Genomic DNA, 24,865 nt, shown 5'->3' with positions numbered 1-24,865 from the left:
GGATTAGAAAGAGGGGCACCCAGACCATCAACCGTGACGAGGGCATCTACTCTCTAAATCACATGTATGATCCACTGTTAAGAAGAACTGTGCACCGAGGAATGAGAAATTTGGCAAGGGAGTGTAGGTGGATCATCGCATTACTGAAGAAGTCAACCGACCTGGTTGACGAAACTGTCTAACCGTGAGTAGAAAATTGGATTTGTCTACATAATTATTGAACTTTACTTGTGCTTGCAGTTTCTTGCTCTTGTAGCTTTTGGTCACATAAGGGTTAGTGCCCGGTTTTCAGGTCGTAAACAATCCACGCTAGAACTCATGGAAGCTCCCAAGTCAGATATACGCAAATATGCTTGTGCACTATTTAGGCAAAAGCGCAATCAATGTACGCAATGTTTGCATGCATCCAAACATTACGGTCTGAGCACATAAATGTTTTCTATCAATTGGTGATGGAAAAACTTTTAAAACAGATAAGGAACTGGTAGTATTTTAGTCTAAAATGATTGTATTTTTAGTTGTGGAGAAAAAAACAACACATAGAATGTTGCGTATGTATGAACAGGGTTCATTCATATATTTTCATGACTAAATGTTGTTTCGATACAAATCATTATGCGATGTACTATATAGTCAACAATCACATCATATTTTTCCGACTTTTCTGTACACAAACAGAAGTAAAATCCTAGCTCCGGCTGACATTTTACCATGTTTCCAGTTTAGCTAGCAAAAAAGCACTGTAGCTTTCTATGAGCATAATGAACATCAGCATCTACAAAAGTGTTGAGACTATGATTGTAAACTCAAACCAATTGCAATCACATCTGCTATATGAATAGACCAGTAACAAATTTGAATCACAAATCTGGAGTTATCGGTTCATCAGAATCTGTTTCATTTCATCTGCATCCTGTTGTTCTATCCTATTCACCAGCTTCTGTTTGATGTTGGCATTCACTCTAGGTAGGTCTAAACGAGCGTGCATTGTTCTCTGTAAAAAAAATGGCAAATCAAAATTCAGCATCGTAAAACATTTATTGATATCGATAATGACACCAATTATAATTTACTACCACATTTACAGGAATTAGATTCACTACTATGTAACTGTTATGATTGTATCACACCAAGCAGTCGAAACAGCGAGTGTAGTACTCATTTCCTTGACGTCAAATCACTACAACCCATGAACTCAAATCAACTTGAGAGAGTGACACTGAATCAATCAAATGTATTATTCACCAATTTGTTTCTTTTCTTTTTTTGGCCAAAATGTACAGTTTCACAATTTATCCAAAAAGTTGGAGACTTCTTTCACCCAGAATCCCAGTAATCCCTGTTTTGAAAAGATAGATTTGGCTACATTGGAAATGATCTTGCTATTCTGGGGATGACACAGGTCTTTGGGTATCCCCAAACCAATCACCAGGTTTCGCAAATGTATCCTCTCATACATATGTACATGCTAACACACACTCCCCACAAGTACATAAAACCTCCGGCATAAAACAAACTGCAATATGCCAACTCACCTCTATTTTGTTGACTAGATCCACATCCCACTTATGAACAACAAAACTTGTCACATGCCCTGTGTTCTCACTGCCAACTCGGCCTACTCTGCCCACACGATGGATGTAATCAGACATGTGATTTGGGAAGTCAAAGTTGATAACATGACGGACCTGAAATATTGAGTACAATACCATAAAGAGTTGAACCTGCATTTTTTTACAGGACGGAGAGTCCATCTCTCTTTCATTAGTGATTAGGTCCGACTCCAAGATGAAATGTTGCTGTGTGGCAATCGCCACACCTCCTCCACAGCGAGTCTGTTACTTTCCCAGCATTTATGAATGCTGGTTCCCATTTATACACTTGGGTGGAGAGGAGTAATCAAGATAAAGTGCCTCACTCAAGGGCACAACATGACGGCATTGTCGCGGCTCGAACCCGCAACCTTCCGATTATGAGTCGGAGCCTGTTCCACTCGGCCACTGTGATAATATTAATTATTATAAGAAGCTATTCCATTCTTGAATTACTTTAATCATTTGAAAACATCCATATTATTTCTACATAAAGTTTTGGCTTTTAAGCATCAGTAATGATCTCCTTCACTTGTGTACTTGCGTAATATTTGTTTGTGTGTATTGTATACCATGACTGTTATAACATTAGACCCAGCTTTAACCACTGTATATCAGTGGGAGCTGGTAGCCTAATGGATAAGGCGTCCGTCTAGAGATCGGAAGGTTGTGGGTTCGATTCCCATGCTGGCACATTCCCTTGCTTTTTTTCAAGTTGGGCTGTGTGCCGGTCGGTATTTGTGTTTATTTGTTGTCATGTTTAATTGTAACACTTTATGTTGGTAAACTGTTCATTCTTTCTTTCTGAATGTATTTAAATGTAAAACACTATCCACTTCTTGATAAACACACACTCAAAGATATTGTTAATATACTGCAAATGTCTTGCTGTTCAGTATGTTCAGGGCTGATTCTTTTGTTAATTGTGCATATGGGGCCTACAATTGAACAGACCACACCAGATTGAAATATTGTTGAAATGATGACTTCATACAAAAACAATGTAAAAATTCATAAAGACATGCATCAAAACAAGTTTACAGAAAATTTTGTTGTCTTTTTTGTTGCCAATGATATTTGTTACTGATTATTTGTATATTTACCTTGATTGTGTCAACTCCTCTAGAGCTAACATCAGTACACACTAACACATTGGCTGCTCCCTTCATGAATGCTCTCAAGACCCCAGTTCTCTCCTGCAAATAAGATCAACAGTAGCAAGGCAACGTCTTTTATACTAGCAGTATTTGTATTTACAAAACACATAGCATTCCTAATGTCCGGTAAAATGGTTCATTTTGTGTGACAGGGATATAAGGATATCATAGTGCTGGAAAATAATGAAATAGAATACAAGATCAAACCTGGTTTGCCACAGAAGATCATTCCTCCCATACTCTGAAGGCATATGCTATCAGCACAGGTAGTTTCTAGGCTATCTTTGTGCAAATCTGTGATAACTAAATAGACATATATCAAATCTGGATGCAGTTGTAAGGACCTGACCTGCCCCATTTTTTCCACACCTGTATGATCATATAGGACCAAAATCTCTTCCTTCTCTTAAACCTGTGATACATACCCACAATAAAGAAGATACTATGAAAACACAGACAGACACAGCTACAGCTGCCTTACTGAAGAGACACATGTTTGAGTCTTTACTGCTGAATGCAGACTGGTCCTACATCCTCACTACTGCAGATGTCTGCAGTACCTGTTTATCCACTGATTCACAGTCATTTCTCACATGCATATCCTTGATTGATGTTGTTTACATAGTACACTCTGCAGGGTCTATTGTTCTATTGTTTCCGATTAGAGCGCTGACATATTGGAAAATGTTGCCAATCAATAGTCATGAGAGTGTACATTCAACGTCCAGTTTTCAAAATTGGGTGACTTGTGTTTGGCAGGTGTGAAATACATCTGACTAGGCGTTTTAATTACATAATGAATAAAGGCATTGACATCATCGAATGGCTGCCCAGTGCTGTTATGTGTTTAGTTATTATATAGGCCTAATAATTATTATTAAATGTATTCAGCATTCCTTTCTTTTCCCTTCCCTGTACTTATTCTTTCCTAGGCCTACACTTTATCACTCCCTCGCTCTCATGTCCCCTCTCACCATCCCTCTCTCATTCCCATCATTTTCACTATATTTCTATTTATCTGTCTTTATTATATCTTTTCATTTCTTCCTTCCTCCAGCCCTCTCTCATTCTCCATATCCCCTCCTTCCCTCTTCCTACCTCCTCCCCTCCCAAGACTTCTCACAGGGGTGAATCTGCCCCTCCCCAACCCCCATCCCCTCTTTGGGTATGCCACTATTTCTATACCAATCTCCTTAAAATAAAATTAAATGGAAATTTCTTTAAAACAACCTTTATAGGCCTACACTTATACTTACATGTATACGTATAGCGATTACCATTATAGTGTAATATAGATATGTGTACATGGCAGCCTTCATACATTCTAATTAATAGGTTTCTGTAAAAATGTGTATATTTTATGCATGTATTGTACAGTATTTATGTCCACGGCCCCAAGGAAGAACAACCTTTGGGTTGATTTGGGCCTCCGTGGTTAAATAAAGTTGAATCTGAATCTGAATCTAATGTGTAATCGATCAGCAAGAGCATTCAATTTATTTAAATGAAGCGCCTAAAGCCAGGTGGGTGGTAAAGATGATTGCATCGACAGCTAAAGCCTCCTTTTAGAATTTAGACCCACACAAGCACACATTTGGGATACGTGACAACAATGGTACCACTTTACACATGACTGCCCTTACACATGACTGTATTGTGGTCACTTATAGATACTCGCCTGTTGTGTAGAGCGTTATATATGATGCCGGATCAGTGACCAATTTAATAGCGGAACCCCTTTGTTCGAAACAATGGTACCACTTTTATGAATAGCCTGTCGCAACTTCTAATTGGCATCAAACGAACAAAGCATTAAATAATCTATTGCGACTCTATTTCTATTAAAAGCTCTTTGCTCACACCCACCCCTACTTGTAAATACCTCCAAACAAGGACCTACAATTTTCCTATCTAGCAGAGGACCTTGCACATGTGAAGAGCTCCAACCACAGACCCATTAGACTTTTTACTATCTGAGACATGTCCATACACCATCAAACAAGACACTGTCTGGTATGCATTTTTACATTATTTGCAACACTCTGGTAGGTAGTGTATACCAATACCATGAGCATCCTCAGTTGCAGGATGGCCTCTGTTGCTTTGCTATTTTCTTGTGTGCATCCTCATATGCAGGTCATCTTTAGAATGTATACAGCCCCACACACACATATACAAGTTTTTACCTCGGCATCTTGGCTTCCATGCAGTCTCAATACTTTGATGTTATTCTCCTCTAGTAATCTGGCCAGCCAATCACAGGTAGGAATCGCATTACAAAACACCATAACTGGAACACCAGCTTTGTCATCACTTCTTACCATCTCAATGATTTTAGCTGTCATTAAAAGGAAATAAGTGATATACCTTTATAAAAAGATACATTTGTTAAAGTTACCAAATGTAAAATGCAGTATGACTGAACAAATTCATCAGTTGTATTTGCTCTTATGTACTATTTCTATTATCTTCAATTTCAGTTTCTAATTTGACTTTCAAAATATAGGAAATGATAAACTCTGGCCTAACTCTGGTCCTTACTCTGGTCCTTATGTGTCATAAATATGTGTGCCCTGCACGATGCAATGTTATGTGGACTTTTCAATGAATGAGATGCCGATATTTAACGACATGATTCAATCAGCCAATCAGGACTTCCATATTTACGCAGTACATCAGCATCGGCCAAAAAAAGTGCAAGGGAACTCTGATAAAGAGTGTAACTTAAGCACAAATAGTATATACAAGTTATTCTTGAAATGCAAGTAACCTTAAGTCAACTTTGCAATACACAAACCAATGCCTTAATGCATTGGACTTGATGGCATTTTGTATTTTTTATAATTATGTTATTCTTACTTCCTTTATCCATGGAGTGTAAACGAAGGAATTTCTGGTTGACATGTGGCATAATCCTGTGTAGTTGAGGTGTTGATATTACTTGGATAGCTTCCTCCTACATGAAATCAAAAAAGAGGTTGAATTATGCAAATATCATAATGTTTTTTGCAAATCAGTCTGGTTTCTGTAAACTTGTTTTATGTGATACAATCTGATTTCTATCCAGTGTACAAAACTGCACAGATAAACCACCACATGGCTTGGTGTAATCATGCTTTTTTTAGTGCGCTTACATGACAAACAAATTACCAGCTGGTATAGTTGGGGCATGGCAAGAGTAACTTATCATATGATGCCTGTAATTGTGGGGAAAATTGTCATGATGGCAGACAATAATTGGACTTGTTGAAATTGAATAATTCCCTGTAAGCCTCATTTTTTTAAAGTCACAAATTGGGTTATTATAGTTGAAATTCATACACCCCCTATGGAAGACATGACCTTAATCTCCCACACAGTGCATGTAAATTTCAAATAGGGTTACCTGATTGGGTGACTCCATTTGAATTCCACACCCCCAAGTGTGCGATTGATTTCAACTGGAATAGCCCATTTTGACCTGCCACCTTACCCCAGGGTGAGAGAGAGCGACTATCAAACCTACCAGTATGACATCTTCTAGAATTTTTGAGACTTGCTTTGGCATGGTAGCACCCACTAAGGTCAGCTGTGCAAAGCCTTCCCTTATATCTGCTTCCGATTCACTGATCTGAAGGGGAAAAATACAAACAACTTCAAAATGAGATTGAAAGTTTACTCCAGAACTGAGAAAACAAGGGCAGGTTAGGATGATTAATAAGATTGCAGCAATATTTCCAATTAGCTAATATGTGTGTTAATTACATGGATATCAGAGATGCCACTGGGTTTGTTTTAAAAAAAATTGATTATTTGTGATAAAAGACACACAATCGTGATGACATGACTGCACTGGCATCTGGTTTATGTGTGCTAATGAATGTATAATAATAAGTGTGATCAGCAACTTCTCTCCGTTTTTTCAGAACAGACTGCCGAAAAAAAACTATCTTTTGCTGGAAATAAAAAACAAACATAATTCTGGCAAAAGCAAGTAGGATCTGTGGTATATACTAATCTACAACTGTTTATATTTTGTTTGAATTTGTACTCACCCTGATCTTTGTTAAGATGTTGATGACATCCTTACTAAAGCTGTCATCTAACATGGTGTCAACCTCATCAATGACAATATGTCTGAGGTATTCTAAACTCACCACCTCTGTAAAGACAATAACAGTGTAAAGAATAAATAGGTTAGGAGAGTCAAGTCTGCACTTCCCCCTTTGGTGTTGCTCATGGGGAAAGTAGTGTACTTCATATTACTCTGACATGCACCTGGCAAACCTTGATTGTAACTGCATACTTGTTTGTGTTCTGCTTGTGATGCAATGCAGTGATATGTACTAAGCGTTACATATGCAAGTTTTTGTAAAGCTCAAGCTTAAATAATGATGCAATTATTATCATTAGACTATGGCAAAAAACACTATTTTAGTCCCCTTCAATATGGTGGATTTCACATAGCATTATGTAGAGGTCTATATAGAGTCTGTGCTCTCCTGGTCTAATCTCCTTGGCAAAGAGGCAAAGGTTAATAATGATTCAAACAATACGTGGATCCTATGTGTCTAAACCGTAAGCCAGTTTGACCGAAATTACCCTGTTATTACATATCCTGTAACAACCCATAGCACACATTGCACAGAAACATGTACTGTGCGTTCTGCTGATTGCGTGCATTTCTGTCAAACTGACTTCCGGTAGAGAAACTCAGGATCCACATATTGTTAATGTAAAAAGCACAGGCAATACCCAATAGTGCTCAAAGAGCACTAAATTAAAGGGAAGCCCTACATACAAAACGAACAAAAAATAAACTGAAAAGCAAAAACAAGATAAAAAAGACAACTATTGGAGTGCTTTAACTGCAGCCTTGAAAAGCGGACAAGGTGGGACAACAAACAACATTTTCCGGTAGCTCATTCCATAACATAGGACCAAGGTGGAAGAAACTTCTTTGACAAAGTATGAGGTAGCTGAAAGGTGGGTAAAGAGCTCGGGAATGGTTACATCTTGAGTTGGAAGGTGAATGAGTTGTGAATACATTAGGAGCACGGGCCTCAAGATAGGGGAGGTTAGTTTGGGAAACTACTATTACTCCCTATATCGGAAAAACAGCACTGATCTCATTTTCAGTGTGGCAAAATCACTATATACAACCTCAGAATGAACACTATTTCAGGTCAGCCTGACCATGCTAACCATGCTAACAACCGTCACTCTCTGCAATTCAAGTTCTATTTCCTTATCACATAGTGACTTACCTTCTCTGAGACTTTTCAACATAACACCAGGTGTGGATACTATGACATCAAGTGGTAGCTTAAATGTACTTCTTAGTGATTTCTGTATGAAGAAAAGATGGACAAATAGTCAGATTTGTGATGCCATATAAAATTAAGGGCTCGGTCACCCACCTTTGCACAGTATTTTTTGTGGGACCTGAGAGCACATCAGACACACCAAATCGTATTCTGAATAAAAGGAATGTTCTTCTGATTTCAAATTTTTTTTTTAATGCACGATATAATAAAAATTATATGGCAAATTATCAAAAATTGACAATTTTGACATTTACCAGTCCTTGAAGAAAACTTTATCAATCTAATGTTATGCACTTTTTTGTATTGACGATATACATGAAGTTTCCAAAAAGACCTATAATTTGTTTGTCTTTTTGGAATAGATATGGGGGTAACGACACTATGCTATATACACTACCAGTTGACGCTGTGGATAGCAATTTACTTACACCAACAGAGTGATTTATTGCAATGTTTTTTGCAATAGACATAAGATATTATGATCAAATCCATCTATATACATGTATAAATGTCATTTAGTGGCAGTGGCAGTTACATAAACAATCTCTGATAAACCCTAAAAGAGTGACTGAAACCATATTCAACAACTCTTCCTATACCTTTGTACAGGAGCCAAGCGTTGTTAATCGGGTGATGAATCCACAGCCCAGTAGCGTATACGCGAACGCAAGGTTACACATACGTGTTACGTGTAAAATTTGTTATACCTGGAACTTATTTTGGAGGTAGCAGCTTTAGTTTTATTGCTGATACCAACAGAGAAATCACATATCTTCTTGTAAGGTTGAGTGGCAATGACAAAAGGACATTCCAAATGAAACAATCATGTGAATTAGACTTGTGTCTGGCACGTCTGTGTGATTTACTTTGCTCGGTTAAAGCTGCCCTCACAAAGTAAACTATGCAGATGACGTGGACACATCATTGTTAATCGGTGATGAACAATGGTGAAACATAATTGAATCCCTAAATAATACACCATGAAGATGTAATACATTGTAAATTAATGCCATGCATAAAGACAGCTGGAGCTAATGAGATATTGATTAGGAATTCCTTATTTTAAAATCACTCTTTCAGAAAAGTATTGAGGAAGTGGAGTGAAAGTGTCATGATACAATATGACTTCTCGTGGAAATAACCAATAAAAACACTACAAATCACAGAAACACATCACTACATACTCACCATACTGTTTCTGCTTCCTTGTATATACTTGACACAAAGGTTTGTATCAGCAACTAAAATTTTGACTACATCCTGCAAAAGAAAAGAAATAAAGACTATGTATAAGTTACAAAATTGCTATCTAAAAAGCATTGATCATTGAAATGAAAAATAAAATATTGCATTACATATACTTTCTTGACATATCTTCTATTTCTTATCTTCCTCATGAACAAACAAACACATCCACATACCCCACACCCCTTCATGTCACTATTACAGTTTGTCCACTCTGAAGTACAAAGTGACAACACACACGTAAACAGTGCCCTGTGCTGAGTCTCTGCTAAGGTATGTGTGCCTTCAAACTTGGCACAATGTGTGCGTCCACGTCAGTACTTGTACTTCAGAGTAGACTGACTGTATGTATACTTACAAACACTTGCTGTGCTAATTCTCTAGCAGGTACAATCACCACTACTCTAGGATATCCAGGTTTGGCTGTTATATTTCTAGGTGGCCTGGACTCAAATAAGAGGGATTGTAGTATAGGTAATAAGTAAGCCAAAGTTTTACCACTCCCAGTTTCTGCAGCACAAAGTGTGTTCCTTCCTTCTAGGATGACTGGTATAGCTTTATTCTGAAATGATAAAAAAATGAAAATAAAACATGAGGGTTTTTAATAGAATAAGTATGGTAGAACTGTTCAGTACCTAATTATTTTGGGAATAGTATGCATTCAATATGTGGAGATATTTTACTTGGTAATTTGGTACTTTCTATTCTATTCTATTCTATTCTATTCTATTCTATTCTATTCTATTCTATTCTGAATAATGTATTGCACTCTACATACTGTATTGTACTGCACTGCAGGGCTAGAGCAATCAGGGTGGCCAGGGAGGCCATGGCCACCCACTTTTTTGAGAAATTTGTTATTTTTTTCTTTATATCTTTATTTCAATTTAAGCATATAATTTGTATTTTGGCTGTCCCAGATTTGTTTTTCCACCGTGTTTAGGCCCTGCTCTGTACTGAAATATAGTGCATTGTATTGAACTGTACTTTACTGAACTGAACTGTACTGTACTGAACTGAACAACTGTAACTGAACTGAACAGTACTGAAGTGCACTCTACTCTATCAAACCTTAACTAAAATTCCCCATACAGTAAAGCATTTACTTATGTAAAGCAGTGTTGTATTTGCATGTAACACATGTAGCCCTCCTCAAGTAACTTCCATTTATTTCTGTTCTGTGCTTCTCTTGCCCAGGTTGTACCCAAACAGGATGTGAGATCATCACACCATCTTCGTTTCCCCTACTTCTCTTTCCTGTTCTTGGCTGCAATTCTGTTAACCTCTTTGTCCATCTATTGTCATCTCTGCGAGCTATGTGTCCCGCCCATCTCCACTTTGCCTCTTTGATCCTTTCAGTGATATATTTGGCATTTGTTTTGTCCCTAATTTCCACATTCTTTACTTTGTCACGTATGGTGATATGTAGCATTTTTCTCTCCATAGCATGCTGTGCTTCCTTCAAAAACTTGGTTGTTGTCCAGGTTTCACAACCATAGGTCATTGTAGGTAATACACACTGGTTGAAGACTCTCGTGCTCAGTGTCATTGGCAATCTTTTGTCACATAGGATTTGTTAGTGTCTCGTGTTGTCTTCCATCTTTACTGTCTTGCCTAGATACTTTTAACTTTCTACATATTCTATCTGTTCCTTCTCTACTTCAATGGACTTGTTTGTCTGGTAGTTTGTCATGAAATTGGTCTTCCTATTCTTCCTATTACAGTATATTTCTGGAATATTTTCATCCCAAGAGACTGAACAATAGAGACTGTAATAAAATGTCATTTATGGACAGATATTATGCTTACCTGGATGACTGATGGTGTAGTTATATTCATTTTGTGAAGTGCATCCTTGAGTTGCGCATCTAAACCATAGTCACCGAAGGATGTTGGGTTTTCTGAATTACCACTAAATGATGGGTTCTGAAAAAAAGGAATTGTGGAGTCAAGCAGTCTTTGTCAGCTGAAAATGAATCAATTTCGTTCATAATAAACATTACTTGACTGATGAATGAGAAATGGAGAGAGACAGAACAACATACAAACGGAAAGAGATACAGACAGAGTGAGAGAGGCGAGCCAGATGAGACAGAAAGAGAGAGAGCAGAGAGGTACACTCAAACAATTATGTCTTTGGTGCAAACATATAAATGAATTTTGACAGTCATTATTGCCAATTTCTACAAAAAGCTTCAGCTTATTTCAAATTCACATGCAATTGCTGATGACAATAAGGACAGATTCGAACCAATGATACAGAGACCTTTTTTCCTGCTTTGGAAAACAACAGGTCAAGAACTAGTTGCTTGTTACTCACCCCTTTATAAGCAAGTATTGTGAAGTAATCTCCTGCTGATTTCTTATGCTTCCATCCACCAGATGCTAGCATGGGTGGTTTAAACTTATCATACTTCTGGTGCTGGTAAAAGTTAAACTCCTTGCGTTTGGCAGAGAGTAACAGCTTTCCTGGACGTGCTGTAAAGATCTTGCCTTTCCATTTGATTGGCCCTTTGTTTGTCGACTGCTGCTGGAATGATTCTAGTTTTGTAGCTAAACCTTTTGGTACTTTGATAACTGTTTCTGAAGTTGGTTTTTGGTGGCCTGCAGATGTCTAAATAAATAACAAAAAAAACGATGTTTTAAAATTGATGACTGCTGCTGACGAGGAACCCCACAGAGGAACTCAAGTTTTACATTTTCGTTAGAAGAAAATCTATCCATTTTTTTTATATAAAACCTGTACAAATTTAAATTACTAACCTTCTTAAAATAATGCAGAGTTTCCTAATGCATCAGCTTGTTTGAAAATGATGATGCTTTCAAAAGTTTGAACCATTATTTAGAAATGTTTCTTAACACTTAATTATTTGACTTATTCTTCAATTATATCTGCCCTTACATGAATAACTATGACTGTATTTTACATGGGAAGTAATGCTTTATTAATATTATGACCAATACAAGAAAACATACAAAACCCAAGAAGAACCAAGATCCATACTGATCTCAGGCAAGGGAAAATATAAAAAACAATCAAGGAATACATCATAGCATGGCAGGAAGACAAGAAGAATTAAATGACTTCTTGGACAATCCAAGGCTCATATCTGAAATTAAAGATGGAATATCATGACAGGTGAGTAGACTTTCTATTTGATCTTTCAATTGTGTGAGCTTGGTGGGGATATCAAGTTGCTTTGACAAATGAATCAACCCAATTATGTTGTTGGGGTCGATCAAGCCTCTAGAACCAATTTTGATGGCAACTATAACAAGCAATCATACCTGGTGTCGGTAATATCAGAAACCAGGGGTGAGTACCCATCACAATGAGCTTTAACTATGTTTGGCTCAAATGGTACCAACAATTAAAAACCAATGACTCACTTGTCTGTAGGTCAAAATAGAACAATATCATTTTGGGAATGTGGCAACTGTGTTGGGTGGCACTGTACCACCATCAATGGTTTTATTTTCAATTTGACTTGAAGTTTGCCACTTTTAAATGATTCAGCCTCTTTGATCTTGGGCATGAGTATACATACCGTATTTAGTCAAATAGTCGCCCCCCCTCAAATAAACGCCCCCCACCACTTTTTTCAACCAAGATGTTTCAAAAATACCGATATTTCCATGCCTATCTTGTGTAGTAAGCTTACCAAGTTTCGCACATGGTCAATAATAGCGTCAATAATTGGCGAAAATCTGGATCAGAAACCCGGAAGTGAACCATATGTCAGTGTCAAAAGTTCAGAGTTCGTCATTTTAGCGTGACTTTTAAGCTTACCTAATGATTTTAACGGGAATTGTTGTGCTAAAATGACCTCTAATAAACAACCCCCTTGGGAAAATGTAACGCCCGGAAGCGTTTATTTGACGAAATACGGTATGATGTTATTACATGTATATCTCCAGCATATTTTTGGAATAACTGAATATGTAACAAGGTATCTTTACCCTTACAGAGAGGGCAAGTGTCTAGTAGGCCTTCTCAAATAATATATAACATTTTAAAAACTTACCACATAAAACAATATCTGTTGGTGTGTTTTGTGACCCAAGATCCTAGGATTAGCAGCAGCTTGACAAACATGAAGTAAACCACAAGAAACACACTTCTGTAGAAAAAAGATGCATGGAAACAATAAATGTGCATGTACAGTGGTGAATATTTTACAAATTTTCTAAGATTGTTGAATTGATGCAACCTTCGCAATTCAAATCCGGAATAAAAACATCCAATCTTTGAGATCAAAAACACAAAATTACAGTTTTGGATGCACTATTGGCAAAAAACATTATTGCCAAACAATATAGAATAGAACAATCAACGTCAACATGTCAAAATATTGAAGAAAATGTGCTCCCAACTCCCCAAACATGTGGAAAATATGCAATACATTCAATTCCCATTCAAACGTGTGGGAAACTGAAACTTTGAAAGTGCATAATCACAGGTTATATTAGACTATGCCATAGTCTAATTTTGATAAATAAAAATATGTTATTATTTAAAATCATGATGAACGCATTCCGTTGAACTCAAAATTATACTGATGTTTATTAAAATTAAAGTGTTCAATACCGGTAGTAAAATGGTCATAAAGAGTTTATAAATTAGTGACACTAAAAGTAAAGTATACTTAGGCCTATGTTATTGAATGCAACATATCTTGCATAATATAAATGGCTCACTTCAATACTAAACAATTCTGACTTTGGAATCTACCAGTTTATTGATTGCAAAAGCCTGAGTAAAAAATCTGATTTTAATGTATTTTGGATTTTAAGCAGAACTTTACCCCAGGACTTAAACACACACTGTCAACTATCAATCCAATTAAACCTCAAGCACAAAGCATGGTTCCAAGTACAAGACACGCTAGAAAGTATGTCATGTACCTACATGTAGTAAGAGTTTTACTTTCGTGCCAACCACAAAGCGCTGCAAATTCCACAGATAATAGTGTACGATGCAGTTAATGGTAATGGCATGTACCCGGAGGATTTAAACCATAACGAGATTGATCTGTGCGACCAATCACAAGCCAGAATTATTTAAAGATGCATTACATAATAGCCAATTTTAGTGGGCCAGAAATTGGCCTATCTTTAGATAGAGACCCGTGTTAAGAATGTTAACCACAACCCAAAGTAAGTAGTCCACTTGGGAAGCTAACAAACAGAGGGAGTACAGTGACTGAAAAGATCAGATGTCAAAATCTATCAATTCAATACAAATCAGAGTTTTATGCTTAAATGTAATAGAGGTTGTGTGTGAAATTATCGATTGGCTCCAAACAAAGGATTTGAACCGGTGTCCTTCACCGTAATCATGGCACAGTACAGTCCATTCAATCAAATGTTGTCATCAACCTATTTCATCGCAGTGCATTTGTTATGTGTGAGACGAACTGTTGCGGTAGATTGCAATCATGCTTTTGTTGAATGCATTTGAGTTGTCCGCCATAATTACGGTACATACGTTATATGCACAACCTCTATATCCAGAGTATGCAAAATGGGCAAGTGGACTACGGAGACGGAGAAGTCTACAGGCTACATCTGGATACATACATCAAATGTATGGATAGAGCTGGTATGCCTGTCCAAATGTCAAAAGCCGAACCTCATGAAGTACGATGATGGGTGTAGATTATATACTGCCATGATAAGCTGTATTTCATCATGTTCATGATTTATATGTTTTTAAAGGCCCATTTAGTGATGATTTGCTCATCCCGACAATAGTAAAAATCATCAAAATACAGATTTTGGTACCTTTGTCATTGTCATTTTGAACATAGCCTGCTAGTGGTTCAGCTGAAAGCTGTGTATTTAAGACAAAATAGGGCATTTTACAATATACTGACAAATTAGCTACACATTGAATTGGGCTTCACTTTTGTTTTCTGGGTTTTTTTTCTTCTTTTTTTTGCCAATATTTCATTTCAAAAATACCAAATGACAATTTGAAATGATGTATCCTTCACTTTTAAGTAGGTAGGCCTATGCTAGGTGAATTCAAATTTGCCATCAAACTGCATCATTTTATATATCAAATTAAAGCCCTTGAGTAAAGAAAACCAAAACTGAAAACCTTTTTGTCATAGCACTTTCCGTAGCAAAGTTACATCTATCAAAGATTAACTTTCATCAAAAAGATTCAGCTAACAAAACAGCATTTCGGTGGTGTTTCTAGATCTTAGTCTCATGATGATAGCAGCTTTTCTATGTGGAACTGCTATCAAAATCCCTCTAAAATTCATGTGCGAGTGTCTCATCACCATAAAAAATCATATTTAGGTCAAGTGAAGTCTACCCTCTAGGTTCAAGAGGACAAGATGGGCGCGATACAACTGTACATAGGTTGTGAATGTCTACCCATAAAATCCTGTAGAATGTAGTATAGACAATTTATAATTTAGGTTTCCTTGACCAGGCTGTCCAATCTGTTCTTTTAAATTTCTAAGTAAATATGTATTTTACTATTTAATCCTGCCAGCAAGACTTCAGTCTTTATCATAAACATAATGCCATCTACTGACGAGTTGCAGTTACTGGAACTAAATATGTATTGTGTTTGGGCCCCAGTCTAGGCGAATTTGGCTGACGAGCATATGTGTTAACTCAGGTTTGCCTCTCATACCTATTTTAAGCAATTTATAAACAATTTGAATTTTTTTACACTTCCGCTGGGAGACACTGACACTGTCACTGAATCAGACAGTGAATGAGACTATAATATCTGATGATCTGATCATGATGATACTGATAGTAATATGCTGTTTATCATGAAATTTATACAACACAGTATAGTGACCTCCTAGCCAACTTCCCATGAGGAAGATTCAGGTGACCTTTGACCTTTGACAAGAGTGTAGCGCTTTTACATTTCGTCCGATTTTGGATTTGTAATCCTTTTAAATCTTTCTACTGGCACATGTAAGTTGACTTTTCGCTGTTAGATGTTTCTTAGTTATTCGTCCACCTGTTGAGCACGATTTTGATGTTTTTAACTTTTTAAACTTGGAAATATTTGATGATTATTGCTGACTGCCATGCCGCCGTTTTGAGCCATTGGAGTATTGTACACATAATTTGCCACCTACTTGCCGACCACCGACTGAGCACCACTTCAGCTGGAATTTATCAACATGTCTTCTCGCTAACCGGATATCTTTAGCCTGTATTATGGATACCTGTGGGAGCAGACCGACTCCGTTTAGGGGTCATGTGTGTGTTTTTTCAACTCAATCAATCAATCAATCAATCAATCAATCTTTATTTCATTCAAAATACAACAATACAATAACAGCAAAACAACACATTTGAATGAGGAGATGCTCAGAAGGCCAAAAAGGCCTGAACAAGCACCCCTTAACCTTAGCCTAAGTTTCTTAAATTGTCTAATAAAATACAATTACATACATACAAACACCCCACCCTCTTCCATACATTCATGTAGAACGAACTAAGCAGGAAAAAATGATGAATAAAGAACATGCAGAATATAAGTTTAAGACAAATTAGATTTCATAACATATGCTCACGTATATCGCAAAAGAAAGCTGACATTTTGTGAATATAGTATAAATGCTAAGAGATCAGTTAATTTTAATCGATTTTTTTTTTTTTTTTTGAGAAAAATAAAAATAAGTAAATCAAAACTAAGAGGTATTAAGTGTACATTTCCATAAGGTTTGTTTTAATTTGGGATCTAAAGAGTTTGACTGATGTAGCCGTTTTGGCGCATCTGTCGATCGAATGCCATTTTCTTGGCCCGGCGGTTCTTATTGTTTTGTTAGCAAACTCTGTTTTTGTAAGACAGATCTTGTAATCTTCAGCGTTTCTTGTGTGATACCTGAGGTGATTCCTCTGCTCAACGAAATAACTATTGAAGGCCTTTGGTAACAGATTGGTATTATACTTGTACATGAAAGTGCTTAGTTCGAGATCATAACTATCATAAACATTAAGCAAATTGTAATTTTTGAAAATAGGGGCTGAGTGACTTAAAAAGTGACTATTCGATATCATTCTAAGGGCTTTTTTTTGAAGTTTGAAAATCTTTTCCAAATATTTTTGACAAGTATTTCCCCATGCCAAGATACCGTAGTTTATGTAGGGAAGTATTAAAGTACAATATAGTGAATACATTATTCGCTCGGGAACAAAATGTTTCAGTTGGTTTATTACACCAACACCTCTAGATATATTCTTTGCGATGTTGGTAATATGAAATTTCCAAGTTAGATTCTCATCAATTGTCACTCCAAGAAATTTGGTCTTATTCAACCTTTCCAGGATTACATTATCTAATATAATATTATTAGTAACATTGTACAATCTGGCGTGATGTTTTGTGATTTGTACCAAGCACCATATAATTAGTCTTGCTTGCATTCACTGATAGCTTATTAGCCTTAAACCAATTATTAACTTCTTTTAATTCATTGTTGATAAGATCGTATTTGGACACAATGTCCTTATGTGAATAAGTTATAGTAGTATCATCGGCAAACAAGACAAATTTTAGAATGGTGGAAGTATTTATGATATCATTAACATACAAAATGAACAATAATGGGCCTAGGATGGAGCCTTGAGGTACTCCACATATTATATCTTTATATTCAGATTTACAAGAATTGTAATACACATACTGTTTTCTATTATGTAAGTAATCTTTAAACCATTTTAAACCGTTTCCTCTAAAACCATAATGTTCCAGTTTATGTAATAAAATACTATGGTCGATAGTGTCAAAGGCTTTTGACAAATCTAAGAAAATCCCAACAGTTGTCTCATTGTTTTCGACAGCATTACTAATTTTGTCAATAAATTCCAAGATAGCCATATAGGTAGAATGTTTAGATCTAAAGCCAAATTGCTTATCATTTAGAATTTCATATTTATCAATGTAATGTATGCATCTGTTGAATACAAGCCTTTCAACTATCCAAACCTGCTGGAAATTGCATAGTTTTACTGCTACTGTGCACTTCCGGGTCACGCCCACCTGCTGGGATTCGCCAACCATTGATATTGTCGCCCATACCGGTAACTGGAGGGAAGGTAGGGAGGGCTTGCTTCAAACTGTGAGTATCACCATCAACTATATTTTTGATCCTGCCTGGACACAAGCTGCTGTTCTTAGGAGGAAGTTTGGTTATTACGAACTCTACGTTAGCCGCCACAGATTGCCTTAAGGGCTGGGGTATGAACGTTTGGACAGTATTTATTTTGGGACATTAGAGCACATCAGACATATCGAATTGCATTCTGAATACAAAGAATGTCATTCTGATATCAAATAATTTTGATTTTTTGAAATTCGCAATTTAATACACATTTTATGGCAAATCATTAAAATTGATATTTTTGATATTTAACAGTACTTGAAGTAAACTTTATAAATCTGATGATTTATACTTAAAGTGTATGTAGGTGGGATGAAAAGCCGACGATCAATTGAAAATTTTGACCTTTCAGTATTGAAGATATGGATTTTTTTCCCAAAACACCAAAAAAATTAGGTCTTTTTGGGAAAAAATCCATATCTTCAATATGAAAGGTCAAAATTTTCAATTGACCGTCGACTTTCCTCCCTGCTACATACACTTTAAGAATATATCATTAGATTTATATAATTTACCGAGGACTGTTATATATCAAAATTTGACAAATATCAAATTTTTATAATTTGTCATAAAATTTGTATTATATTGTGATTTTCAAAAATGAAAATTATTTGATACCAGAAAGACATGCTTCAGTATTCAGAATGCAATTCGATAAAGGGTCCGAGGTGCTCTCATGTCCCACAAAAAAATACTGTCAAGCGTTAATAAACGCTCATTTTAGATCCCTTAACCAAAGATTTGTAACTCTATTGTTCTGCATGACTGTTGCCCTCATAATAACTCTTTGTATTATTACTGCCAATGATGTTCAGATGAACCCAGGTCCTACTATTGCTATTAATTGCACCATGTGTGATCTTGCTGTGCCCCAAAAAGACCTTGTGATTTGCTGCGACGAATGCGGTCTTTATGCTCACCCTAAGTGCTCGTTGCCAAAGGATGAGTACCGACTGTTTAAGAAATTCGGTAGCCCGTGGTATTGTAAATCGTGCTGGGCACCGTGTGCGCAATGTAATGGTGATATCTTTGAGGGCGGGATAAAGGACTCCTGTGTGATTCATGTGAAAAATGGAATCACCCACTGTGTTGTGGCATTAACGACAAAGTGTACCGCCAGTTTGAAAGCTCAAGGTACGAATGGTTTGTCCAATTTGCGTTATCTCAAGTCATGAACACCCATTTTTTACCATGGATGATTTGCCCGATGTATACAACACTTATAATGACATTGATGAAGACATTTTTGTAGCGCTATAGGTTTTGATAACACTGCTGTGCCTATTTCATCTGTCACCGAACTGAACAGTGCCAATGTGAGTCATGATGAATTGATGGCACAACCCGCACCTTCGGTTTTACGACGTAAAAAGAAACTTTCTACCAAAATTGATGAGCATTCGAGCAAATCGCTCCTTAAGTTTGCCATTGTGAATTTTCGCAGCATATGCTCCAAGAGGTCTGGCTTAATAGCGTTTTGCGCATCTGACGAGTCACCTGATGTTCTGCTTGGCTGCGAGTCATGGTTAGATGACACTGTAGGTTCTGCCGAGATCTTTTCTAGCGATTACCATGTCGTCAGAAACGACAGGAATAGACACGGGCGGAGGTGTGTTTATTGCCATAAGAGACCATTTGCCCGCATTGAGCGACCTGATTTATCAACAAGTGACGACGAGCTGATCTGGTGTCAGATTGTCACCGGGGAGTTTTCAAATGTCTTCATTGCATCCTTCTACAGACCGCCAACACATAGACATAACTTTGATGGCCTTTGCAACAGCCTTAAGAAAATTCGCAGTGAGTGTAAGTCACCCTACATTATTATTGGAGGGGATTTTAATCTTCCTAAGATGACCTGGGAAGACAACCAAGTTGCTCACAGTGAACTTCAAGAAAGTATTCTCCAAATTGCAGCTGACTTTGGATTTGATCAACTTGTTCACTTTCCAACCAGACGAGACAATAATGGTACCGAGAACATCCTCAGCCTATGTTTCACCAATAGACCATCGCTGGCTGACAGTGTGTCGCCTCATTCAGGCTTAGCTGACCATGACATCGTGCTGGCAAGTTTCTCGCTGCAAGCTCCGCTACCAAGAAAACCACCTAGGGAAGTTTACAAGTGGGGAAAGGTCGACGAGACAGGCTTCAAAAGTGATGCCAAAGTCCTAGCTGATAACTTCCTTAATAGTGCACCTGAAACAAGATCCACGGAGGAAAACTGGTGCAGATTGAGGGATGAACTGCTTAATTTAACTAAGACACATGTGCCTACAAAGACTGTCAGAGGGAAGAACAATGCACCTTGGTTTACCCAGAAGCACAAGAAATTGTGCAGGAAGAAAGAGCGTTATTACATCAAAGCAAAAAAAGACCGGTAGTGATCACCACTGGGACATGTACCTGAAGGTGAAACGCGAGGTGGAGAGAAAGTTAAGAACAGCTGAGAGAAACCATGTTGCTGATATTGCTGCCTCTGATGACCAGAAAGTCATGTGGAAATACATCAAAGCCAAAAGAAAAGACAATGTTGGTGTTCAGACACTGAAAGTGGATGGTCAAACAATCTCTGACGACCTGGGTAAAGCCAGTGCTCTCGCTGAAACAGTTTAATAGTGTTTTCAACAGAGAGGCAGAAGATCCTCCGGTTTATCTACCGAGTCCATACCCAAGCATGCCTGATGTAGTTGTTGATCAAGCTGGCGTCCTGAAACTCCTGAAAGAAACCAAAGCCAATAAAGCGGTGGGACCAGACAACATCCCAAACAAGGCTCTGAAATTGGCAGCCGAGGAGTTGGCACCTGTTGTTTCACACATCTTTCAACAGTCCCTTGACGAGGGCTACTTGCCTGAGGACTGGAGACGCGCAGACATTGTTCCGCTCTTTAAAAAAGGGTCAAAGGCGGAGCCATCTAACTACAGGCCAGTGTCGCTGACCTCGGTGCTGAGTAAACATCTAGAGCACATAGTTGATAGCCAGATGATGGCGCACTTCGACAACCAAAACATACTGTCTGACTGCCAGCATGCCTTCAGAAAACAGAGATCTTGTGAAACCCAGCTCATCACAACACTTCATGACCTCGTCTCCTACCACAACAAGTCCATTACCACTGATATAATAGCCATTCTAGACTTTAGTAAGGCCTTTGACGTTGTGCCTCATAAACATCTGCTGTTGAAGCTGAACTACTGCGGCGTCCGTGGTAACGCACTTGAATGGAAAAAAGCATTCCTGACTCATTGCCAGCAGAGGGTGGTTGTAAACGGCCAGAAGTCTGAGTGGGATACAGTACTGAGTGGAGTACCGCAAGGTACAGTTTCCGGGCCACACGACTTCATCGCTTTTATCAACGACATCGTTGAAGGTCTATCATCCATTGCAAAAATGTTTGCAGATGACCTCATGGTCTACAGGGGTATACGTGGGACACAAGACAAAGTGGAGTTTCAAGAAGATCTTGATAAGCTAGTTAGCTGGGCTGAACTGTGGGGAATGAAATTTAACGCCAACAAGTGCAAGGTTATGCGTATCTCCAGAAAACGGGATCCTGGTCACCCAACCTACCAGATGCTAGGCACTACACTGGAAGAAGTCACCTCCACACAATATTTAGGCATTCATATCCAAAACAACTTGAAGTGGGATGTCCAGACTCACTACGCAGTCGGAAAGGCTACTAGAGTTCTCAACTTCCTGATGAGGAATTTCCACAACTGTCAAAGAGAGATCAAAGAACAGCTCTACAACTCAATGGTGAAACCCCATCTTCAATACGCTTTCGCTGCTTGGAATCCAGGCACTGTAAAGAATAAGGATCTCCTGGAGAAAGTACAGAGAAGGGCAGCAAGGTTTGTGATGGGTGATTTTCATCGAACATTGAGTGTTACAGAGATGTTACAGCACTTCAATTGGGAAACAATTGAAGAGGGAAGAAACAAGACCAGAACAAGAACCCTTCAGAAGATCATCATGAACCGGTTAGCTATAGATGGGTCAAAATATTTCAAGCCAAAACAAAGCAGGAGCAGAAGGGGGCATGAAAACCAGCTTGTTTTACATGAGACTCCTTACACTGACATCATGAAGCAGTCATTTTTTGCAGACGACGATCAAGTCAACCTCCAGTGATACTCCCGTGTGGAAGTGCTATGGAGGAAGTTTCAACGAGGTAACCAGCAATGTACAAAACTAGGATTTAGGAATGATAGTTTTAAGCTTATTTAAAGGAGTGTTTCGTGATCCTAGCATCCTCTTTTTATGACATTTTTCAGTACAAATCCACGAAAAAAGCCTATTCCCAAAATTTCAGTTGATTCCGATTTTGCGTTTATGCGAGTTATGCATGATTATGTGTATTACACTGCTCCATAGACAATGTAGGTATCCTAGGTGAATTCAAATTTGCCATCAAATTGCATCGTTTTATATATCAAATTAAAGCCCTTGAGTAAACTAAGCCAAAACTGAAAACCTTTTTTTCATAGCACTTTCCGTAGCAAAGTTACATCTTGTCAAAGATTGACTTTCATCAAAAAGATTCAGCTAGCAAAATTCCCCAAAACGGCATTTCGGGGTGTTTCTAGATCTTGGTCTCATGGCGATGGCAGCTTTTTTTAATGGAACTGCTATCAAAATCCTCTAAAATTCCATGTGCGACTTGATTATCACCATAAAAATCATATATTTGGGTCAAGTGAAGTATAGAAAACATATTTATGTAGGTTTCCTTCACCCACCTATTCTCGAAAAAAATTCAAATTTCTATGTAAATATGCATTGTGTTGGGGCCCGGTCTCGGCGAATTAAGCTGACTAGTAAATGTGTTAACTAAGGTTTGCCTAGGTTACCTAGACAATGCGTTGTAATTTCGTTCTGGTGCACCAGAACGAAATTCAAATTTCACGATATCTTTGCAAAACGAATTAATCTTCAAGAAATATTTTGTACATAAACATTATGTAGCCAGAGGTTTCCAGTGATATAAAAATCTCAACTTTTTTTGAGAAAAGTGGGGGGGATGAGGCTGTGGATCACGAAATGCCCCTTTATTAACTAGCAGCTCAGCATCTATCTGCAGCCAGCAGTGTTTACTCTCTCTGGAAATTGGGTGCGCCAAATGAAACATTTTCGTCCCAAATTGGCCCAATTTTGGCCCAGTAATTCCCCAAATTCACTAATTGTAATACAGCATTACACATTTTTGTGAGACAAAAATAATTTTCACTGGGCCAAATTGAGACATACGGCCTCTGTGTGAGTACACACTGGCAGCCTAGCCAGTGATCGATCTTTCAAGCTATATAATCCAATTAACGCACAACTTACATTTGTATTATTATACATCAACGAAAACCGCTTCATGTTATGTGCACTTATTGATGAAATCATTCTTTCGACCATGGACCAGTATCTTTTACTCTTGTATTCATATCACTGATCTGCATGTCTAATTCACACACGAATCGCTACTGGGCGCTGACATCGTTGATGATTCCTATATTCATTGGAGCACCGTTAAAGAATCGTTAGCGTTCGGGGAGGAATACCTGTACTATAGACAAATTCGCCGGTACCACCACACCACCAGTGTGCCACACCACATAGGCACAGAATTCTAAAAGATCTTTGGCCTAGGCCTACTGTAGGCCTACACACCATGCACTATTTTTTTTTTTTTTTATTTTTTTTTTTGGTGATTTTTCCTGTACTTAATTAAATAGACCCCCTTTTTATTTGTACTCGTAGATCCTTTATCTTGTGTTTTTTTGTAGATAGGCCTATTATGGGCCCGGGGGGGCACTCAACTTTGGAAGTGACGGGTATGTGCCTACCGGAGTTGCGAAGTAGGGGCCTATCGGGTACAAAGCGTTATTTTAAAAAAGGGGGTCATTGGGTACAAACAAAATAAAAAAGGGGGTCATTGGGTACAATATTTTGAAAAAAGGGGGTCATCGAGTATAAGATTTTAAAAAAAAGGTCATCGGGTAGAAAATTTTGAAAAAATGGAGCAAAATTTTGAAAATTTCGGCATAATTTTGAAAAAATGGAGCAAAATTTGAAAGTTTCGGCATTTTTTGTTGCATTTTGATGATGCTATTGGGTCATTGGGTAGCCACAACCAAAAAAGGGGGTCATTGGGTAGCCGCAACTAAAAAAAAGGGGGGTCCTCGGGTATGGCTTTTAAAAAAAGGGGGTCATCGGGTATAGTCGACTTCAAAAGAGGGGGCCTATTGACAGGCACATACCGTCACTTCCAAAGTGTTTGAGTGTTCCCCCGGGATTATGGGTACAAAAATGAAAGGGGTCTAAAAGGACAAAACAAAGTACAATATAAACCGAATGTAAGGATCTACGCGTACAAAAACTAAGATAAACTTGGATAGGCCTAGGCCTACATATTGTACAAAAAACA

General features: G+C 37.8%; 1 protein-coding gene across 1 annotated transcript; it reads right to left on the bottom strand.

Annotated features, from left to right (window-relative positions):
• Positions 1-710: 710 nt before the first annotated feature.
• On the bottom strand, positions 711-23,941 carry LOC140152669 (probable ATP-dependent RNA helicase DDX28). Its single transcript, XM_072175122.1, has 14 exons — positions 23,779-23,941; positions 13,326-13,421; positions 11,621-11,914; positions 11,110-11,226; positions 9,659-9,862; positions 9,244-9,315; positions 7,996-8,077; positions 6,784-6,890; positions 6,255-6,359; positions 5,609-5,705; positions 4,936-5,087; positions 2,696-2,788; positions 1,536-1,688; positions 711-994 (listed from the first exon to the last, which is right to left on the bottom strand). Exons 1-14 carry the CDS (start codon positions 23,851-23,853, stop codon positions 875-877), a joined length of 1,767 nt encoding a protein of 588 aa, XP_072031223.1. The 5' UTR covers positions 23,854-23,941; the 3' UTR covers positions 711-874.
• Positions 23,942-24,865: the final 924 nt, after the last annotated feature.

The sequence above is a fragment of the Amphiura filiformis genome, chromosome 5 (genome assembly GCF_039555335.1).
Source record: "Amphiura filiformis chromosome 5, Afil_fr2py, whole genome shotgun sequence".
Lineage (NCBI taxonomy): Eukaryota > Metazoa > Echinodermata > Ophiuroidea > Amphilepidida > Amphiuridae > Amphiura > Amphiura filiformis.
The sequence above is the reverse complement of the archived record's forward strand: the minus strand, read 5'-3'. Positions and strand labels throughout refer to the sequence as shown.

Coding starts and splice junctions, on each gene's coding strand:
- LOC140152669 (XM_072175122.1), bottom strand. CDS start 23,853: ATGGTCGAAAGAATGATTTCATCAATAAGTGCACATAACATGAAGCGG. Junction 6,891..7,995: donor GTTGAAAAGTCTCAGAGAAG/GTAAGTCACTAT, acceptor TTGTCTTTACAG/AGGTGGTGAGTTTAGAATAC. Junction 2,789..4,935: donor ATGGAAGCCAAGATGCCGAG/GTAAAAACTTGT, acceptor TCTTATTTGCAG/GAGAGAACTGGGGTCTTGAG.